The sequence below is a fragment of the Oryzias latipes genome, chromosome 19 (assembly GCF_053564925.1).
Source record: "Oryzias latipes strain Hd-rR chromosome 19, Olatipes_Hd-rR_3.1".
Taxonomy (NCBI): Eukaryota; Metazoa; Chordata; class Actinopteri; order Beloniformes; family Adrianichthyidae; genus Oryzias; species Oryzias latipes.
The window spans coordinates 11,480,870-11,500,017 of NC_136255.1; the positions used below are offsets into that span (position 1 = coordinate 11,480,870).

At 39.3% G+C, this 19,148-nt stretch overlaps 2 protein-coding genes and 1 pseudogene across 8 annotated transcripts in view; 2 read left to right on the forward strand and 1 right to left on the reverse strand.

Moving 5' to 3' along the window:
• The window catches only part of scn4aa (sodium channel, voltage-gated, type IV, alpha, a), a 34,264-nt gene extending 23,336 nt beyond the window's left edge, over window positions 1-10,928 (reverse strand). For 4 of the 5 annotated variants that reach the window (XM_078937031.1, XM_078937029.1, XM_078937030.1 and 1 more), the window contains exons 1-6: window positions 10,707-10,928; window positions 2,316-2,624; window positions 2,097-2,217; window positions 1,922-2,009; window positions 1,710-1,838; window positions 1,452-1,543 (exon numbers count right to left, since the gene is read on the reverse strand). In XM_078937031.1, the coding sequence (XP_078793157.1) occupies window positions 1,452-1,543; window positions 1,710-1,838; window positions 1,922-2,009; window positions 2,097-2,217; window positions 2,316-2,564 (679 nt within the window). In that variant the 5' untranslated portion in view covers window positions 2,565-2,624; window positions 10,707-10,928. Of the gene's footprint in view, window positions 1-1,451; window positions 1,544-1,709; window positions 1,839-1,921; window positions 2,010-2,096; window positions 2,218-2,315; window positions 2,625-10,706 lie in introns of those variants that run through there. The other variant, XM_078937032.1, reaches the window with a different exon arrangement.
• Window positions 10,929-13,314: 2,386 nt separating this feature from the next.
• Window positions 13,315-16,601, forward strand: dydc2 (DPY30 domain containing 2). 2 transcript variants are annotated; one of them, XM_023949671.2, is made up of 5 exons: window positions 13,315-13,419; window positions 13,539-13,712; window positions 14,289-14,408; window positions 16,168-16,362; window positions 16,470-16,601. In XM_023949671.2, exons 2-5 carry the CDS (start codon window positions 13,563-13,565, stop codon window positions 16,479-16,481), a joined length of 477 nt encoding a protein of 158 aa, XP_023805439.1. In that variant the 5' UTR covers window positions 13,315-13,419; window positions 13,539-13,562; the 3' UTR covers window positions 16,482-16,601. The 2 variants fall into 2 exon arrangements, 1 of the variants encoding a protein (XP_023805439.1); XR_002872164.2 differs by having other exon boundaries at window positions 13,352-13,479; window positions 13,615-13,712.
• A 604-nt stretch (window positions 16,602-17,205) lies between these two features.
• On the forward strand, window positions 17,206-18,894 carry LOC101165010 (peroxiredoxin-like 2A; annotated as a pseudogene). The gene is made up of 5 exons (XR_013651406.1): window positions 17,206-17,493; window positions 17,648-17,739; window positions 17,975-18,115; window positions 18,274-18,438; window positions 18,520-18,894. The product of XR_013651406.1 is annotated as a peroxiredoxin-like 2A (transcript).
• Window positions 18,895-19,148: the final 254 nt, after the last annotated feature.

The window sequence follows — 19,148 nt, forward strand, 5'->3', positions numbered from 1 at the left end:
AAAAAACTGTCCATCAATACACTGTAGGTAAGGAGGAGGGATGAAGCAGACAGGGAGCAGTGTGGAGTGTGCACGTGCACGTGGGGGTGGAGATACATGCATGCTGCCGACGTGAACCGTGTGTTCATAAAGGGAGCCAGATCCTACCCAGCCAGACCAGCCAGACCAGGAGAGGGGAGGAGAGCCCCCCAGGCCAGAAGCCCCCCCAGCATCCGGACCCAGGCAGCCCGGGAGGGGAGGAGGAGGGGACCGCCCACCCCACCAGCCAGGCACAGAGAGGGCCCCCCTACAGGGGCCCCCCCAATGCCCAGAGGCACAAGCGAACCCAGTGTCCGGCCCCCAGGCCACAAGACAGGAGCGCTTAGCCGTACCAGGCGGCAGCCATGGGGGCCACCGGGCGCCGGACACCGAGACAAAGGCCAGGGACGAAGCCAGGGCCCCCGGAACCCAAGAGCCGGCCACCACCCGACCGGCGCCCCGTCCCCGCAAGCCAGCCCAGGCCCGCGACCTTAGCAACCCAGGGATCGCCACGCACCCACAGCCACAGCCACCCCCCTAAAACCCTACGCACTACCACCCCCCCCGCCATAATATCTGACCCCCCCCTCCCCTATCCTCTTTATTCTGTTGTATTCTGATGCACCTCAGTTAAAGTGACACGTTGATTGGTCGAGATGCATTATGGTATATGTATGATGCCTGACGTGTTATGTACAAAGCATGTAGCCTTCGGATGTAAAGTGTCTGCTAACGAGTTTGTTAATAAAAGACGAGTTACCTCAGCATGTCCAGAATATTATTATTCCTGTTTGACCCTAAAGTACAACAACACCCCATACAGCAGAGGCTCTCAGCCAACTACCCAGATGAAGGCATGACAAGCAAACAAGCTCAACGTGGCCGGACATAGCTCCCCACAAGGCCAGCCGGAGCTCATTTTCTTGGGTTGCCGGCCCGGTCTCTTGTATTTGAGTCCGACACAACTAATCCTTACAGATTCTCTCTAAAATTTACAGGTCGAATGTGTGTCTCCACTGTCTGCTTCGATTAAGCAAAGCAAAAACGTCTTTTATTTATTGGGATAAAGAAACATGTCTTTGGGTGAAAATGATGGGTTGTTCACATTGGAACAGTAGATGCAGTTTATTTTCTTTCAGACAGAAGCAAGACTATAAAAGCTGTTTGTTTATGCTTCTTTAAGGAAGGGATCTTCATAATAATCAAAACTCAGCAGGAAACTATATTTATAACTAAAAAAAAGTTGCTTTTTATATATCAAGTGTTTTAGTTGGTCAACAGTCTCCACCTGCTGGTCTGTTTTCTAGTACATAGAAAGAGGAAGTTGCAATTAACCCCCAGAGACCCGTGTTTTCCAATACATTTGTGGATTTATAATGGCAACATAAACAACATTGAAAAATAAAAAGTATTAAAAAACGTTTTGTGAGTACCAGGTATCACAGTTATTGTTTTCAGGGCTCGAAGTACCCGAAAGGTTCTGAGGGCTGATATGTTGCCAAGGTCAACAAACTCAGTGATGTAACTGTGGAAAGACATATACCAAATAGTTAAATCCAAGCTCAGACTAAAACAAACATCAAATCACTGCCATAATAAATAAAATAAACTCTATGCCCACTTTATTAGTTTGCTGAATAAAAGTTTATTGACTTACTTCAAAGCAACAAAGTTAAGGTAGAGCCACTCACGCCATGCTGATCACCATGAAATCCAGCCAATTCCATGGATCTCGTAGGAATGTAAAAGACCCAACAAGGAAACCTCTGGACAACACTTTGATTGTTGCTTCAACGGTATAAATACCGGTAAACACATACCTGGAAAAATGCATCAAACACTAACTTAAAAAAAAAAAAAAAGATTTGTTATTATTTTAAAAGTACAAGAAACGAATACTTACTCAATGGTTTTGCTCCATGCCGGTGGATTACTCATAGTCATCATGACACAATTTGATAGAATTGTAATCATGATGAACATGCTAAACAATTTAAATCAGGATTAAGAAAAATTGACATGGGGTTTGTTCAGTTTTAAACATTCAAAATATTTGTGCATAAACAGTTTTTAAGGATATGGATGGATGAGAATTTTGATGGCTCCTCTCCGGACCAGGCTAAAGGGACTCAGAATGTAACATGCCGGTTCAGCGTTGAACCTGTAGATGGTGTTTCCTTTGCTGATTACAATGAATGTCTAAAAAATAAAAAATATGAAGTCTTGACAATTATGATCCTGTAATCTACTTGCACATTCCAGCTCAAAGAGCACTAAACAGTTAAACTAAGGCTTACTTTCTGTGCTTTATAGAAGGGATCCAAGTCCTCCAGTGGCGTGTTGAGCAGCTCTGGGGGAGGATCACCAAATATCATGGGCAAATTTTTGCCAGCCTCCAGATCAGGGTGTGGGGCTGCTGCTTCATTCTCCTCCTCTACTTTGACTAGCTTTTTGCTTTCCGCTTCGAGCCTCTCAATCTCCACCAGTGATTCTCTGGTGAAGGGGCGGAAGAAGTCAGTACCGTGGGGAGGGAGCAGGGTTGCCATCTTTGCATCTCGAAAGGATACCACCACACTGGGGTTTCCCTAGAGGGCGCTTGAGGAAGGCTAATGAGAAAATAAAGGAAACATACATTACAACACTATTAAGTATTTTTGAAATACTGTAGTAATACACATTTGTACGTTAGGTCAAGGGTGTCCAAACATTTTTCACTGTCAACTTTCCTTCTTTGATTAATAGTCAAGATTTTAGGAATGTGTTAAAAAGTGTCACACGACAGTGTTGCTACAGGTTTACAACAGTTCATAACATAATTTGGCCAATCACTGTCAAAAAATTCCACACAGAGGTTTTAGAAAGTTTTAGGGGCCACATATTATTGATTAAAAGACAGTACCCTGCCATTTAATCAATAATATGCACTTTGGGGGACGAAGGCCTTTGTCGAAGTGAAGAGGCGGTGTGGAAATTTGAATGCGGCCGCATTTGGCCCATGGATAGGACTTTGGACATGCCTCCAGTAGAGGATCGGTTTTGTCTCTTTATGTTTTGTTTTCCTGTTTTTGTTGTTGTATCTCAATGCCACAACATGCACATTTAGGCTGAAACTAGTTAAACTTAATTTTTATTTGCATAATTTGTTTAAACACAGCTGAATTAGCAGATTAAAACAGTGAATGACATGCCATGACTTCTGTGTGCTAAACAGAATTTATTCTGTCAAGATGGCTTGATTAAATCAGGTCAGTGGTAATTAGAAGTGTTGTCACTTATCATGAACAATCGTCTAATTATATTTACTCTTTGCTTCCTTGAGAAGGTCAGAGCCATTTTAGCATTTAAGATTAATCCTCTAAGATTTAGACAATGTCACACTGATCAATGAAGAGAATGAAATGAGGCAAAACACCCTATAGATTTAAAAGCTGTGAGTGTTACAAGTTTACAAGTGATGAGATGTGCTCTCGGTGTCAGAGGAGTTCAAGGTGGTAGTGGGACTGCACCAAAGATACACCTGTGATCTAATATGAGAGCAGGGTGCAAGGTGGAAGAAAATGAAAAAAATCAGCATTCAGAGAGGGTAGGAGAGAAATTGAGATCAAATGCAGAGAGACAGAGTATCTAAAAAAGAGGAATGCAAGTGGAATGGTGAGGTTACAGAGAGGTGAAGAAGATGGATGACTTTATGTACTTAGGACAGAGGTGGCCAACCCTGCTTGTTTTCCAGCTTTTCCTGGACTGGTTGATACGGACAACCTAAATCAGGTCTGTTCAGTGAATCAGGACATGGAATCACCTGAGTCAGCTAATCAGCAGCAAGCTGGTGAGGGAGAACTGGAAATTAGGCAGGGTTGAGGCTTTTAAGGAGCAGGGTGATCGCCACAAAGTTTGGGAAAGAGGTAGCAGGATGGAATGGCTAGAGGAAGGCTTCAGGTGGCATGTGTGACAAAAGAGTGAGAGTGTGGTGAGGGCAGTCACGTTGTTGATCTGGAGGTAGCACCGATGAAGATGTTGAGATTCTCTTTGGGAGTGAAAAGGATGGATAAGATCAGGAATGAATCCATTAAAGCAGGGGTTCTCAAAGTGCGGCCCGGGGGCCAATGGCGGCCCACTGTAAGATTTTTTTGTGGTCCTCAATAAAAGAGAGCCAGAGCAGCTTCCTTTGAGGAAAAACATTGTGTTGGCGAGGAGAAAAGGCGCTTTCAAGCTAAGTGGACAAATGCTTTTTGTTGTTTCGCATGGGTTGGATAAAGTCCTGTGCCTTTTTTGGTAAATGCAATGCTCAAAGAAATTAATATAAATTGTCCCTATGTTACAAATCATAAAAACTATGACAAATTCACCGGCGAGGAGCGCAACAATAAGAACTTACATCTACAACGAGGTTATGCTGCACAGCAGATGTTTGCAAAAATGAAAAAATCCAGTGAAGCTGTGACAGAAGCTAGCTACGTTGTGTCTTGCAAATGGCCCGGCGTAGCAAGCCCTTAAGTGACGTGTAGTTTGTAAAAAGAATGTATGCTAAAAGTAGCTGACATTGTTTGTCCAGAGCAAAAGAAAGAGTTTGAAGAAATAAGTCTATCAAATGATAGAATTACTAGATGAGTAAAAGATCTGGGCAGGAACCTCTGACCGCAACTGGGAAAACATCTGGAGGGCCTGGTTAATTGTACAAATGACAATTGGTCATTAAAGTTATTCAAAACAACTTTTTCTGTTTATCTATTTTTTTTCACCAAAATTGGTCCCCCAGTCTAATGTCGAGTTCTAAATTTGGCCCTCTGCACAAAAAATTTGAGAAACCCTGCAATAAAGAAACAGATCATGGTAGATGTTTTGGAGATAAATAGAGGAAAGTAGATGGAGACGGTTGGACACATTGAGAGTAGAAACAGTGCTGATGTTGGTAAAGGGATACTGAGATTGGAGCTACCAGGAAAGAGGATTAGAGGAAGACTATGGGAGGTTCAGGGATGAAGTGAAGGAGGATATGGCACTGGTTAGTGCGAGCTAGGAAGATGCGGAAAAAGGGAGTGGATTTTCTCTGCACTCTCCAGCATCCTCCTGAACTATTATTGTGTTTATTAAAAATGTCTACATGAGACCCTGAGATGACCTATACAGTTTATAACCATGCCATCACTCAAAGACAGCTGGAATGAGCTCCAGTAGAACCTGAAACCCTCATCTGGACAAACCCGGTATTCCGGCAGATAAAAAGTGAATATATGCATGAAATATCTGTGTTGAAGATGTTAAACAAAAGAGTATTTATTTACCCCATCATCAAATTCATCATTAAAATCACTGATTGCAGTCATTTCTGCTCAATATAGTTTATTAGAACTGTGTATCAATGATCACAGTTTATCACTGCATTCAAAAAGCCAAATTAACATGCTTACATGCAATATTAATCATTTATATAACATTAATTAGTGATTAGTAGTTGTTTAATATGATCTGCTAAACTGTAGCAATTATTAAAGATAATAATTCTAATAATGATGAAAGTATAAAACAGGGAATGAGAGAAATTAAAACAACCACCATTTTCCATTTTTATTTTTTTTGTTTTTAATGGGAAAACAACTGACCAAACACACAGATTAATAACCCTTGTCAATTTCAATTTTTTTTTTATTTGTTTGTATAGCCCAAAAACCCCCTTGTGCTATCTTAGATGACCCCACCCATACTTTGACGTGTTATTCCTACCATGACAAAGGTGAATAAGGTGGAAAGATTTTATGTAATCCATGGATACCAGTGAAGATCACAAATCATTGAAGAAAAAAGGTTCAGAGCACTGTCTAGTGGGTCTAGATGACCCAACTCCCAACGTTAAAGTGCCTAGGATAGCACAAGTGTTCAACAGTTTCAAGGTGAGTCCCATTTTCCAAATTATGATTTATAGAGAGATGACTTGACACTTAATTTTTCATATATTATTATTTAGTGTTATATTCCTCTATATCTGGGATTTTTAAAATTATTTTGTATTCAGCAGCACAGAAACAGTCATAAAAGAAAACAAAACTTTACTTTATGTCCACTTTATGAAGAGTCTAACTTTAGCTGCTCCAGACACAACTCTCATTTGATGCCAAAACACATCAAACTCATGTGCTAAGCTGCTAAGAAACCTGACACACGTAGAACCTACATATGTTCTGGATGTTTTAAAATTGGTGGAAAAAAATATGCCTGCTAATCATTTGATATGTTTCTTCCAATCTTTTGCATTTAATGGTATGCAGGGTGGTTTTTTTTCTTGCACTGAAACAATAACAAGCTACAAGATAGCAACAATTCCTACGTTCACATACCAGTCAGCATAATTCACTGGGTCAACATGCATGAATGAAGGGCCACAAGCTGCTCGAACTGTTTCTCCAAGACACAAAATAATGCCTGTCCATGCTGTGGAAGAGACATGCATGCTTGCAGAGAAACGATGACTGCACAGCTGCTCCAGGCAATCAAGACGGAGCTTCGGATTACAGAAGCTCGATGACTCTGCTCATTCCTTCCTGGCCAAGTCTTTGCTCTGCGCCTCACATCCCTCCGATAAACAGGACAACATGCCGGCTTATCTTACTGAACTGACTCCTCTCTCCACTACCTCCTGTTTTGCAAGCCTAAACACACTATGCCTTCACCTCTACGCCCCCCCCCCCCCCCACTCCCACCCCCACATTACTGCTGCATGAAACTTGATGCTCCAAATCCTCTCACAGTCATTTCATCGTCACGCTGTGTCCAACTACTACTGTTCCTGATTACTTAGGCAGACATCAAAAAGTCCATCGATTACTTCTGAAACTATTTCACTTCATTTGACTCTATTTTCTGGAAAGAAGCAACTAGATACCAACAAAAAGCACAAACGTTCACATGGCAATTCTGTTCTTTTTTTGCTCTTCTGAGCAATCATCCAATTCCAAATACCCATTCTGGGAGCTGTGTGTCTCCCTGCTCTGGCCCATGAGCCAACCCTAATATACACAACCTGAGAATGAATGTGGTTTTCTGCAGCATATGGAGAACTTTTTTCCTGGTTGCATTACAGCTAAAGCCGATCAGGTGTGTGTGTTTTTGAAAAGACTTGCTTAACTGAACAAAACATCAATCTTTTATGAAAATCCTAATTATATTTGGTTTTGAATTGTCAATTTTTAAGTTTGCGCTAACAAAGTGAACCAAAAATGGTGTTAAAATCATTGCAACAAAATGTTAAGACATCACCATAATTTATCAAATTATTTAGTCTACTTCAAGAGTCAAGTTTGGAGATGGATTGTTAGATTTCAGAAGCCTTCTCCAACAATAATATAGTTACTACCCTGCATGCCAGCGAAGGCTGTGACATTCAAGCAGGGAATATAGATGGGGTCACGTAGACTCTTCTTCATTACACTACTCAACAGTCCATACAGAATAGTGCAGTATTAGCCCTGTAACTTTTGGCTTTTATCACACCTAAAACTGGAGGCAGTTTGTACAGAAAGTTATGGTATGTTTGCCTTCAAATACAAAACTATAAAATGATATATGAGCTCTGGTTCTTCCATCATCTAACACCACCTTAGAGAGTAACTATACTGAACAAAAATATCAAATGAAAATATTGTTCAAAAATTGGTCTAAATCTGTGATGGTGAGCACTTCTCCTTTACTGAGTCCACCCCACCTTAAAGGTATCAAGATGCTGATTAAACAGCAAAATTATTGCACAGGTGTATATTAGATTTTTCACAATAAAAGCCCACTCTGAAATGTGCAATTTTGTTTTAATGGGGGGGGGGGGGGGGGGTTCCAGGGACTCAAAAAGCAGTGTGTGACCACTACTTGCCTCATGCAGTGCAATGCATTTCCTTCAGTGGCGGTGGGGTTAAGGTATGGCCAGGTGTATGTCATAGACAACGAACACAGGTACATTTTAGTATGGTGTTTTGAATGCACAGAGATACCATGACAAGATCCTGAGGCCCATTGTTGTGGCGCACATCCAAGAACATCACCTCATGGCACAGCATGATAATGCACAGCTCAATCTTTCAAGGATCTGTACACAAGTCCTGGAAACTGAAAACATCCCAGTTCTTGCGTGACCAGCATATTCACCAGACATGTCACCCATTGGCTATGTGTGAGATGCTCTGGATCGGCGTATACGACAGCGTGTCCCAGTTTCTGTTAATATCAAGCGACTTCACACAGCCATTGAAGAGGAGCGAACCAGCATTCCACAGGCCAAAATCAACAACCTGATCAACTCTAGACAAAGGAGATGTGTTGCACTGCATGAGGAAAATGGTGATCATACCAGATACTGACCGATTTTCGAACCCTGCCCAAAAAAAAAAAGAAATACTTCAGAATGGCCTTTTATTGTGCCCAGTCAAAGGGCAATACTCATGCTGTCTGATCAGCATGATATGGCACACCTGTGAGCTGGGATGGATCATGTCAGCAAAGGAGAAGTACTCTATTCACCAGCACAGATTTAGACAGATTTGTGAACGATATTTGACAGAAATGGTTATTTTTGGCAGAATGTCTGCCCTGAAATCCAGGCCAAGTTAAAGAGCCAATGCCTCCCTGCTTGAGACTCACCATAAAAGGGTTTAATATGGGGGTTAAACTCCCAAAGGTTCCCCACATCACCGCTCTCCCAGGGTATGGGTCCAGTATGAATAACAAATTTTACACACATAGGTGTGTGACAACTAATAGGGCTTTAACTTTTTGGACTTAAAGATCTTTTGTACACATGTAGTTTGATATTCACCTCCTCTCTATTTTCAGGATCTGTATCTACAGCACCAGTTAGAAACCACTCTTCAGGGAAGCATGCCTTCTACTCATTCTTGATGTCTTTCTCAAATGTGAGCACGCTACATTAAATGCCAGTTTATCACAAGTGGCATTTATTGCATTTTTAAGCCGCCGTTAAAAAGACAAGCACTTTCTTTGCAGCTTTTATCACAGCTTGCCAGGGAACTGTGAAGATCAGATGTAATGCTTTTAAACAAAATTACAGATATCCTGATGCATAGATTTGAACTTCAGTCCCAATCTAGTTGATTAAAATATTATTTGTGGTATTGCAGCAGTAGTATTAGCAGAAATCTCGGCAAAAAAGCCTTTGAATTTTAGGAAAACATGCATTTCAGCAATATGCCCACTTCTTTTTCCCCCCTACTATATAAATACTTGATTGGATTACATTGGAAATGTGAGAGATTTAACACAGCTTGAGATCAACTTAAATAGCTGTTTTATTTGGTAGCTGAGTCTTAAACATACAGACTGAGATAGTGCAGACAGACAGACAACTTTATTAATCCAGAGGGAATTTGCTAGTCCATCCATTCCCTCAAACATACATAAATTAAACGAGGATACTAAAGAGATATGAAAAATATTAAAAGTAATAATAATCATAAAAACAGTGTCAATTGTCAGATTCACTAAGACCAAAAAAAAAAAAAAAAAAAAAGAATAAAAGTAGTTGACCATTCAGTTCAGTGTCCCCTTCTCATATTCATGTTCTGTGGATACTTATAGTCATATACATTTAGTAAATGCACCACTCAGTCAGATATCGAGTGATCTAACTTTACTTTTTAAAATGCTCTGGAAAAAAGTCCTGGCCAAATGACCACATGGGTTCCTTGATGAAAGAAACTCAAAACCAACACCTTCTAAGTCCAAGAGCGTGCCACACAAGGCACACCAACCCACTCAAGGAGAGGAGAGCCGGAGAAAGTTCAAGATCTCAAATGTATATTTAAAAAAAAAAAAAAAAAAAAAAAACTATTGAAATCATTTACAATATGTATTTGATTAGATAGGAGCATAAGTAAACAACTGTAAAGTAAAAACAAAAAAAAAAAGAAAAAAAAAAACAGTAAATCAATGCTGATATTATTTCCGTTTAAAGTTTTATTTTCAAATTGGCCAACTTTTCATTGACATCCTAGAGCACTATGTGCTGTATTTACCCTTCTGTTGGGCCTCAGATAAACACCACAGTTTGTCAATCACTGCTCCAAAAAATATTTTTTGTAAAAATCCATTTTACTATTTGTAATCTTAACCCTCATTTTGTGTTCAAGTTAAAATTGTTTTGACCCAAACACAATTTAAGGAGTAGATCAAATCTAAACACCATGTAAACTAAGCATGGGCATCTATAGAAACACATGACATTGAAAAAATGTTATGGATTGCTCCTAAGTGACAAGATAATTTCAATCTCCATATGGGTTATAAAAAAAGAGTGAAAGGGTAATAATTTTTACCTCAAACACAACTTTGTCATATGCCTTTTTTTTGCTAAAAATAAAATCCGTTTCTTTTATAATTGGGACACTAGTATACAAAAAGTAAATATGAATATTTTGTTCTGAGTCAAATAGAGTTGTAAAAATGTGTTGCACATTCCCATTTTGACTGATGACTCCAGGAAAATGAGAACGTTGACACTTTAGATCAGTCTTACTAGAACCCCGTCACTTTATACAAGTAAGATGCCAAATCAGTCAATTTCACTCCCCAAAGGGGAAGCGTAAAAATAAACTCCAGAGCACAAAAGCGCACTTAACCATTAAAGACCCCACAGCCTGCTACCTGATTTACATGAACATAAACAGCAGGCAGGCCAAGTGAGACGTTACCTTGCGCAATGAGTATTTTCACGGAATCTTCCAAACTTGGGGGGGAAATATTAGCGACAATAGAGTAATCCTTTGGTGCCTCGAGTGTGCGCGAACTTCTGCCCCCGTGGCAGCCGGGGTGAGACCTCAGGACAGCTGTTGCTGACGCAAAGGCGCGTCTTGGAGTGAAACAGGAGGACTAGCTCCAGGTATGATCAGGTTCAACAACAGGATTAATCCCCACCGGTTCCCACACAGCTGGTCGTGTTTGCAGTCACAAGACAGCCAATGAATGAAGGGGGTCCAGTCTGAAGGGCTGTTGCTGCCACTGTGGAACCTCACCATGCACCTTCACAAAGCTCTTCCTGCAGATTAGAAGTATTTTTTTTTTATCCTTAAAAGTTTCTGGTTATACAAAATGATTGTTTTATGTATAAATTAACACACTGGGAAGATTTCCAACATTTATGCATATCACCTATTCTTGGGTATTTGTGTTGTGATTTCTTTAGAAAATATGAGGAAAGTCCCACCAGCAGTGTTTTGGTCTGTGATCCTGACAGATAATTGAGTAAAGACAATACATGTTCAATTTGACCACTTTGGATCATTTACTGACAGACATAATAAGTAATCTCCAGACTGTGACCGAATGCCCTCTTACATTTGCACCCCCAAAGGGAGACTGGGTTTGATAGTTGTTAAAAATATACAATTAAAAACTTGACACACGTTCCATAAAAGAGAAGGTTAAAATAAAGACAGTTGGACCACACTCCAGCACCGCATGAGGGAGGCTGCCTCCAGGATCGCCTCGGCCCCACTGCACCGGTGGGTAGCCACGACGACCACCACCAAGGGAGATCTCTAATCCAAACCCTCACCAGGAGTACCTGCTCAGGGCCCAAATTCACACAAACACACCACAACCCAAACAGTGATTAAAAGAAAATACAAAACAGAAGAGGTGCAACTGAGCAGGACACCACTAATTTGTAGGCCGGAAATGGGGGGGGGGGGGAAATCCCCCTTACACAATACTACACATGGCACCCACCAGCTACCGTAAGGATAAAGGGAGGAGGCAGCCACCTCCAGCCAGGTCCAACCACCAAGAGACTAAAATGAGCAAACAGTTTAAAAAAATGGATAAGAGCAAGGGTGTCAAGCTTGATTTAAACATTAAAAACACTAAGCAAAACAGCAGTGGCAACTCTGCTGGAAAAAGAAAAATAAGTTAGTTCTCCCTGGGACAAATACATGTTTACAAACCCTTATGTTACCGCTCATGCCCCAGGGTCAGAACTCATGCCACCACCTGTTAATATAAATAGAATTTAAAATGTTGCAAACTCAAATGCTTAAAAAACTTTTGTAAAAGGACTCAAATGATTAAGCTTTAGCTTAAAAAAAAAAAAAAAAAAAAAAAAAAAAAAAAAAAAAGCCCACATGTCAAGCTCACCCACCAAGGCCAAACCAGCATCTAGGTGGAACTCACAGCTGCTATTTATCAGCCTCATGAGCCAATCACAGCTCAACAGACAGGTGCTGGCCATGAATATTAACCTATGGAACACCACGAGGGACAAACTACCACCCACAGCCCTGTCTGTCATATAACGATAAAACAGGGATAAAGAGGGAGTTTCCAACTGAGGTCTGTTTCTAACAGTTTGTTTAAAACAAGGTTTTTTTTTATAATGAGACTGCCACTCTGTAAATAACAGAACCAAAAAAAAATCCAAACAATTGCAAAAATCCCAGTGCAAGAAATTGTAATGTAATATGGAGGGGAAAAAGATGAAAAATATATATAAGACATTCTAGACATGTATCTTTCTCAGTTATTATAAGTGGCAATTTCTCCCATTTTTCTACTTAAACATATTACCAAATGGCCCACTTTTTAAGGACAGAACAGTTTATCATAACAGTAGATAAAGCCATTGACTGTACAATAGGACATTATGTTTTAATATATCTATTATGCAGTCAGTAAGACTAACAGGGTCTGCGCCACCTAGTGGTAAAAATTTCGTAAAAATGCACAAATCACATTTTTCTTTGAGTGTGAATATAGAATCTTCCAACAATTTTATTTCTGCTTTTATTAAATAACTATGTAGTAGCATCTGCACCATTTAGATTAAGATAACTATTAGTTTTATGAATTCCTTTTTTAACATAGTCTTTTGAATTATTCCTCCCCCAATTTCTGACATTCTGTGACTGATGTCTCTTTCTGCTTCATAACACATTGAAGCAAAACTTGTAAAGATGCAAAAGAATTTTAATATTGTTTTATTGAGTTTAACTACTGGAAAGCAATTTAAAACACATCTCAAAATGATCACTTTCTCGTCAAAATATTTAATCTGTTTCACAAATACTATTTTGTGCGTCTGTGTATGGGTGTGTGTATGAATGACAATGAGGTTTTTTCACAAATATTTCTTTTTGTCTGTAGTTTTTTTTGGGGGTGTTATTAATATAATTGAGGATTATTATTATTATTATTATTATTATTATTATTATTATTATTATTATTATTATAAAAATCATCATCACCATCATCATATTTATAGTAGTAATAACAATGCCTGAAACAACCAATGGTTGCATTATAGAAATGACATCGAATACAAAGCGGAACTAAAAAACGGTTGGGAGACTTTAAACTGTGTGGGACCGTTACCACGGAGATGCAACCGTCCGCATAAAACAGTAAAATACGGTAATTTCCGTGTTAATTTTGGCTAATTTGTGCAGGTTTTATCCATAAAATCGCTTTCAGGTCATTTTTGTTCGTCATTATTGCCTTAATAGCTCCGAGCCTCCATATTTGCTCTGTAGATAAACAATCAGAAAACGTGTAGCATGATGGATTCGGAGTATCTTAATAAACATCTGGGGAAATGTTTGGCTGAAGGACTTGCTGAAGTGGTTGAACGGAAACCCGTGGACCCTATCCTTTATTTGGCCCACTGGCTGTACAAGTATAACTCAAATACGCTGTACGAGAAGAAGGTGAGTCGTTTTGTTGTTTTCACCAGCAGGGGGCACTAAAGGATGCAAACACAAAAGTTGTTGATTTACAGTGTTTTTAAGCATTACGTGGTTTACTTTTCCGTGTTTTCCATTTACAAAACGCTATAAAAACATAAAGTGATTGCATATATCATAATTTTTTTGAAACGTTGTCTTGCAAATGCAGTGCTGAATTAGAAACTATTAGAAAAGTGTGTAAACACACCAACCATAGTGTCATTTTTTTTTTAAAATGATGGATCTAGATTTTGCACTCCAGCTGCTTCTGATTATACCCATGTTGTTGCATGCCGTCAAACAGGTTTTAAGAGGATAACAGTGTTAGAGCACGTAAACTCATTATGCTGCAGGATGTAAAATAAGTAGGGCCTCAACAACAAAGACTCACCTTTTACCTTTAACACAGAAACTGTCTGTACCTCTACTGACACACAGCTGAGCCCTACTTAAAACAAAATGAAAGTTTAAACATTTTATGGTTTATATAAGATGTATACTTGTAAACTTTAGACTTGTAAGCTTAGATTTGTTCCTGTATCACCTTTGTATTTGCAGAAGAAGGCAAGTCTGGCTCTGCTGGATCAAGATCAGGAAAAAAGCAGCCAAGAAGCATCACATCAGGAAAATCTCACAGAAGAGGAGCAGATCAGTAATGCATCAAAAGGCACAGAGAAAGTACTTTCTCACTTTCTATTGCTAACTTAAAAGTATTTGATTTTAAACATCCTGAATGCATAGCTGACATTTTTAAAGACCTACTCTAACCATCTTTTGATCTATTTTCACAGAATTCCCAGTGGTCTTGTAATTCAAATTCAACTTTACTTGTGCACCACTTTTTCGACTACAAAGCCTCTCAAAGTGCTTTCCATAATAAAATAGATAATTGTAAGATAAAAAACAGTAGTTAAAATAGCAAACATAGTAAAAATAATAATGATAAAATAAAATTAACAACATTAAAACACATACAGACCCAAAACATACACATCCCACAGGTACAATCAAAATGAAGCGCATCAATTGCTGATAAAATTTATAAAATCTAATGAAAACATGTTGACAAGTAAAAACTACATAAAGGCTTTACTAAAAAAATGAGTTTTAATTTTTTTCTTAAAAACCTCCACAGTGGATGAAGCCCTCACCTGCCTGAGGAGACGTTCCACATGGAAGGCCCACAGTACTGAAATCAGGCCTCGTCGTGGGTTTTTGTTCTGACTTTTGGGACCACCAGCACACCTCCACCTGTGGATCTAGGAGGGTCATAAACTAAAAGTAAATCTAATAAAAAAATGAGGGGCCAACTCCATTTAAACTTTTAAAAACAAATGAAAAGAACTTTAGAATCAATCCTAAAGCTGACTGGGACCCAGTGGAAAGATTTCAAAATATTTCTTTATTTTTTTTCTTTAGCACTGCAATAGCCTGGTTTGTTTAGTCACAGGAACAATTCAAGCTGGCCATCTCACCATTTGCAGGAAACGTTCCCAGCTAGGTTAATTCACAGCTTTGCTGGGCTCAGGTGAACGTCGCGTCTGCGACTATGATTGTGCCGTATCAATCAATTATGAAGATTTTAGTCAAAAATCTAAAATCTGTGGTTTTCCGGGACATAGTTTCTACAGAGCAGTAGTAGTTCATCAGAAATATGCCTCTGATTCGTGGGTGGTTTGACCCCTTCCCCCCTTACCGGTACCAGTATTTTGAAACCCTCTCCCGTTAGCTTACAGCCCCTCACACCCACCTAACATGACTGGTGCAACAGAAATGGTGAGCAATACCGGAGCTGTTCAGATGTACAGTTTTGAACCACATGCCAGCTTGGACGAAGAAAACGCCGACGTACCTGGATACATAACAAATATGATCTTTTTCAAACTGCATTTTTTTGTTTGCTCCCAATTAACAACAATTTGAAAAAAGAGGTACTTAAAAATACAATTTAGAGCTTAACTTTCTTTTCATATTATGTCCGCCATCATGACATCTTTTGAATATCAGGCCATTGTTTTTAACAACATGTTAAAAACACAGTTTTCATCAGAGTGGGTCTTTAAAGGCCTAAAACTTTAACCCCCCTCTGAGGAGCCACAGATTAGCTCAGACACTAGAGACAGACGCTGAGACAGACAGCACTATTCAATAGTTAAGCATCAGGAGGCAAATGGGCAGCGCATGAGGGAGGCTGCTGATAAAATCGACTCCAGATGAGTCACGCACACTGCAGAGACAGAATTAAGGAATCTACTCCAGCGTTACAGGCAGGATCTGCACATTGATTCTTAAAAAATGCTGTATAATACAAGTTTGAAATACATTGCAGTCTGCTTTAATAAAACAAATGCTTTTAATAGTTCTTATGTTGAGCTAAAAGTCCTAAAACTCTTCAAAAAATGTGTTTTTTAAATGTAATTTCTTTACTTTTTCTTAGACTGATGATGTGGAAACTGAGAAACTTGAAGATGTCATCCGGTCCTCGTCAGTGCTCCAGAGTGAAGATGCTCAACCCGATGAGACAATTCACCATGAAAAAAAAGAGGAAGACATAACTGACCGCAACCATGAAGAAAAGGAGGAAGAGATGAGAGAAATCAAAGCAAGTCCATCTCCTATCGGTCTAGAAAAGGTAAGTATTTGTTGTTTTTCTCAAATATTTGGTACATCAAAATGTGTGTTCAAAAAGTACAGAAAGGAGCAAACGTTTGCTGGTATTTACTGGACACTTTATTGCAGGAGGCTGCATGATGGAAATTTTGGACCAGTAAGTCATTGGAAGGAACCAGAAAGTCATCAGAAGACTGCCGGAATATGACAGCAATGACGGATCACAAGATAAATAAATAAAAAGTGCTATTTTTTTCCTGATATCTTTGTTTAACATTTTGATATTTTATTTTATTGGAGTAAATTAAAAATGAGTTAATATTGTTTTTGTTATTTAGATCGTATAAAAAATTGCCACCTCACTGTTTCACAATAAGCATGAAAGGACAAATATTGATTTTTGTAATTTTATTGTCTTTTATGGCTTGTTCAAGAAGTGTTCAAAACTTTTAATAAAGTCATTTTAAATTGAAAAAAAAGCTGTAGCTATTATTAGACTGCATATTTCAAAACTGCCCATCGCTCTGCCTTGTTTCCACATTTTACTTGTGTGTCACAATGAGACTGCTCTGTTACTGAGCTCAAAGTTCAGAAGCTACATCTATACTAAATCTGAGTTTAAAAATGAGTATGAAGGGAAGGCTTGTAGAGGAAAACAAATATTTATTTATTATTTCTCCATAAATATTTGTTTCCATGTATTTTATTCTGGCAAAGTTCCTGAATCTTCATCAACCTTTGACCATGAAAGTTAACCCTCCTAGATTTCCTGGCTTTGTTGTTGCCCTGCAGTTCAAAGGTCAGATGTCTGCGCAGATCAGGCGCAGCTGCATGTAATCTGGGTGTCTAATCAGCATTTCAGGCTGAAAGAGGGCTGGGCTTTGGGAAGGGAAAAGCAAACTGGTGACTAAAACCCTGCTGGAATTTAAATGCGTCTCCACTCCTGAGTTTGTGTGAGTGTGGAGTTGGGATGCAGTGAAGGAGCGCGTGCAGAGATCCAGAATGGCTTTGGGGATTGTTGGTGACGCTGTGGCCGCTGTCGGTGGCCTCATTGCTGGGGTTCTGAACTACATGACTGACATGTTTCTGTCAGCTCCCTTGAAAGCCACGCTCAACCATCTGGAGGACACGGAGCTCAAAACCTTGACGGGCGGTAAGAAGTTTCTTCCCAGTGTGTAACTTTCAAACAATTCAAGCGCTTTAAGTTAAGTACCCCCCCCCCCCCCATTATTTGTAGTAAAAAAAAGGGGAATTTTGTGGATTTTTTTTTTTTTTTTTAATGTATACCCTTCACCTTCTACCTGCAGAAATCAAGACTTTCAAGGCCAAGTGTCTGTGGGAAAAGGCTGGAGCTGTCATCATGGCAGTACGCCGTCCTGGATGATTTTTGTGCAGAGAGGTAAACCGTAAACTCTGTTGTGCAGAAAGATACATTTAGGCTCTTATTTTGAAAGTTATTTTTTTTTTTCTAACCTAATATAGTATAAGATTGAAAGTAATTTCACAAAGTTTTTACTTTTTATCCACTGGGATCATTGCATGTTACAGATTGATACTTTTGTTTTTTTAGGTTGCAATGTTCTGAACCCAAAACAAATAAGAGTTTTGCTTCTGTTGTCTTCTCTTGCATCTAGGAGGCTGCTGAGCTGTCCTCTCTGAAACCCCAGCTTGACCAGCTGGGGGTCTCTCTGTATGCTGTTGTGAAGGAGGATGTTGGCACTGAGGTCCAAAACTTCCGTCCATACTTCAAGGGAGAGATCTTCTTGGATGAAAAGGTTGTGTTTTTAAAAAGACTGGGGATGCACTCTTTCAGACCAGATTCAGACTATTTCACTGCATTTTTAAACTTGAGCCCCTAAAAGTCATGCATTCTCTTTTAAAAAAAACAAAAACAAATCTTCTTCGACTAATTTAATCGTTTTGATTTGTTCAGAGACGCTTCTATGGGCCCCGTGAGCGGAAGATGGGGCTCTTGGCTTTTCTGCGTATTGGAGTGTGGTTTAACGGCCTGAGGGCCTTCAGAAAAGGCTTCCTGGGAAACGTCTTGGGAGAAGGCTTTGTTCTTGGAGGAGTTTTTGTTATTGGTCGGGATCCGCAGGTAAAAACCTCTTTGATTTTTAAAAATTTCAGTCGTGGTGGGAAGCAAATTTGGGTTTTAAGTTGTTTTCTTTCTCTGCAGGGAATATTACTAGAGCACAGAGAGATGGAATTTGGAGACAAGGTCAACATTTCAGACGTCCTCCACGCTGCGAGAAGAATAACACGAGACCTTTAGAAGGAAACATGATGTATACTACAGTTAAAAAAGAATCCTGTTTTTTTTTTTTTTAATATTTGCACTCATGTGGTATTGTATTTGTGGATTCTGGAATCCAGGGAGCATTTTTATGCCATTTGACAGGATCCTGTGTGTATTCATGAAAGGCTGTCTTTAAACTCAATGGAAGAAGCAGACTGGATATTTAACACTCTGGGTCTTGTTTGACTTGGTTGTACTGCTGTTCCTCTTGGGAGCCAAAAACCCATTTGCGCAATAAAACATGTCTGTGCTTGATCTTTGTTTCTCTACGCTTGATTGAAATCTAAATCTTGACCCTTGAAAGCAAACTGAATTCCTTTAGTGAACAAGGCTGGTTTCTTTGCCAGGATAATCCTTGCCTTTGTGGGCTATTTAAAACTTTATGAAATCTTGTTTTCAGATTCCATGTATTATGAAAGTGCTTTCATTTTTTTGAGGAAAAAAAAACCTTCTGTAGGATGAAAGCTAAATGTAACTCGTAGCAAGTAGAGTTTACTAAACCTTAAAAA

Coding starts and splice junctions, on each gene's coding strand:
- dydc2 (XM_023949671.2), top strand. CDS start 13,563: ATGATGGATTCGGAGTATCTTAATAAACATCTGGGGAAATGTTTGGCT. Junction 13,713..14,288: donor ATACGCTGTACGAGAAGAAG/GTGAGTCGTTTT, acceptor TTGTATTTGCAG/AAGAAGGCAAGTCTGGCTCT. Junction 14,409..16,167: donor CATCAAAAGGCACAGAGAAA/GTACTTTCTCAC, acceptor ACTTTTTCTTAG/ACTGATGATGTGGAAACTGA.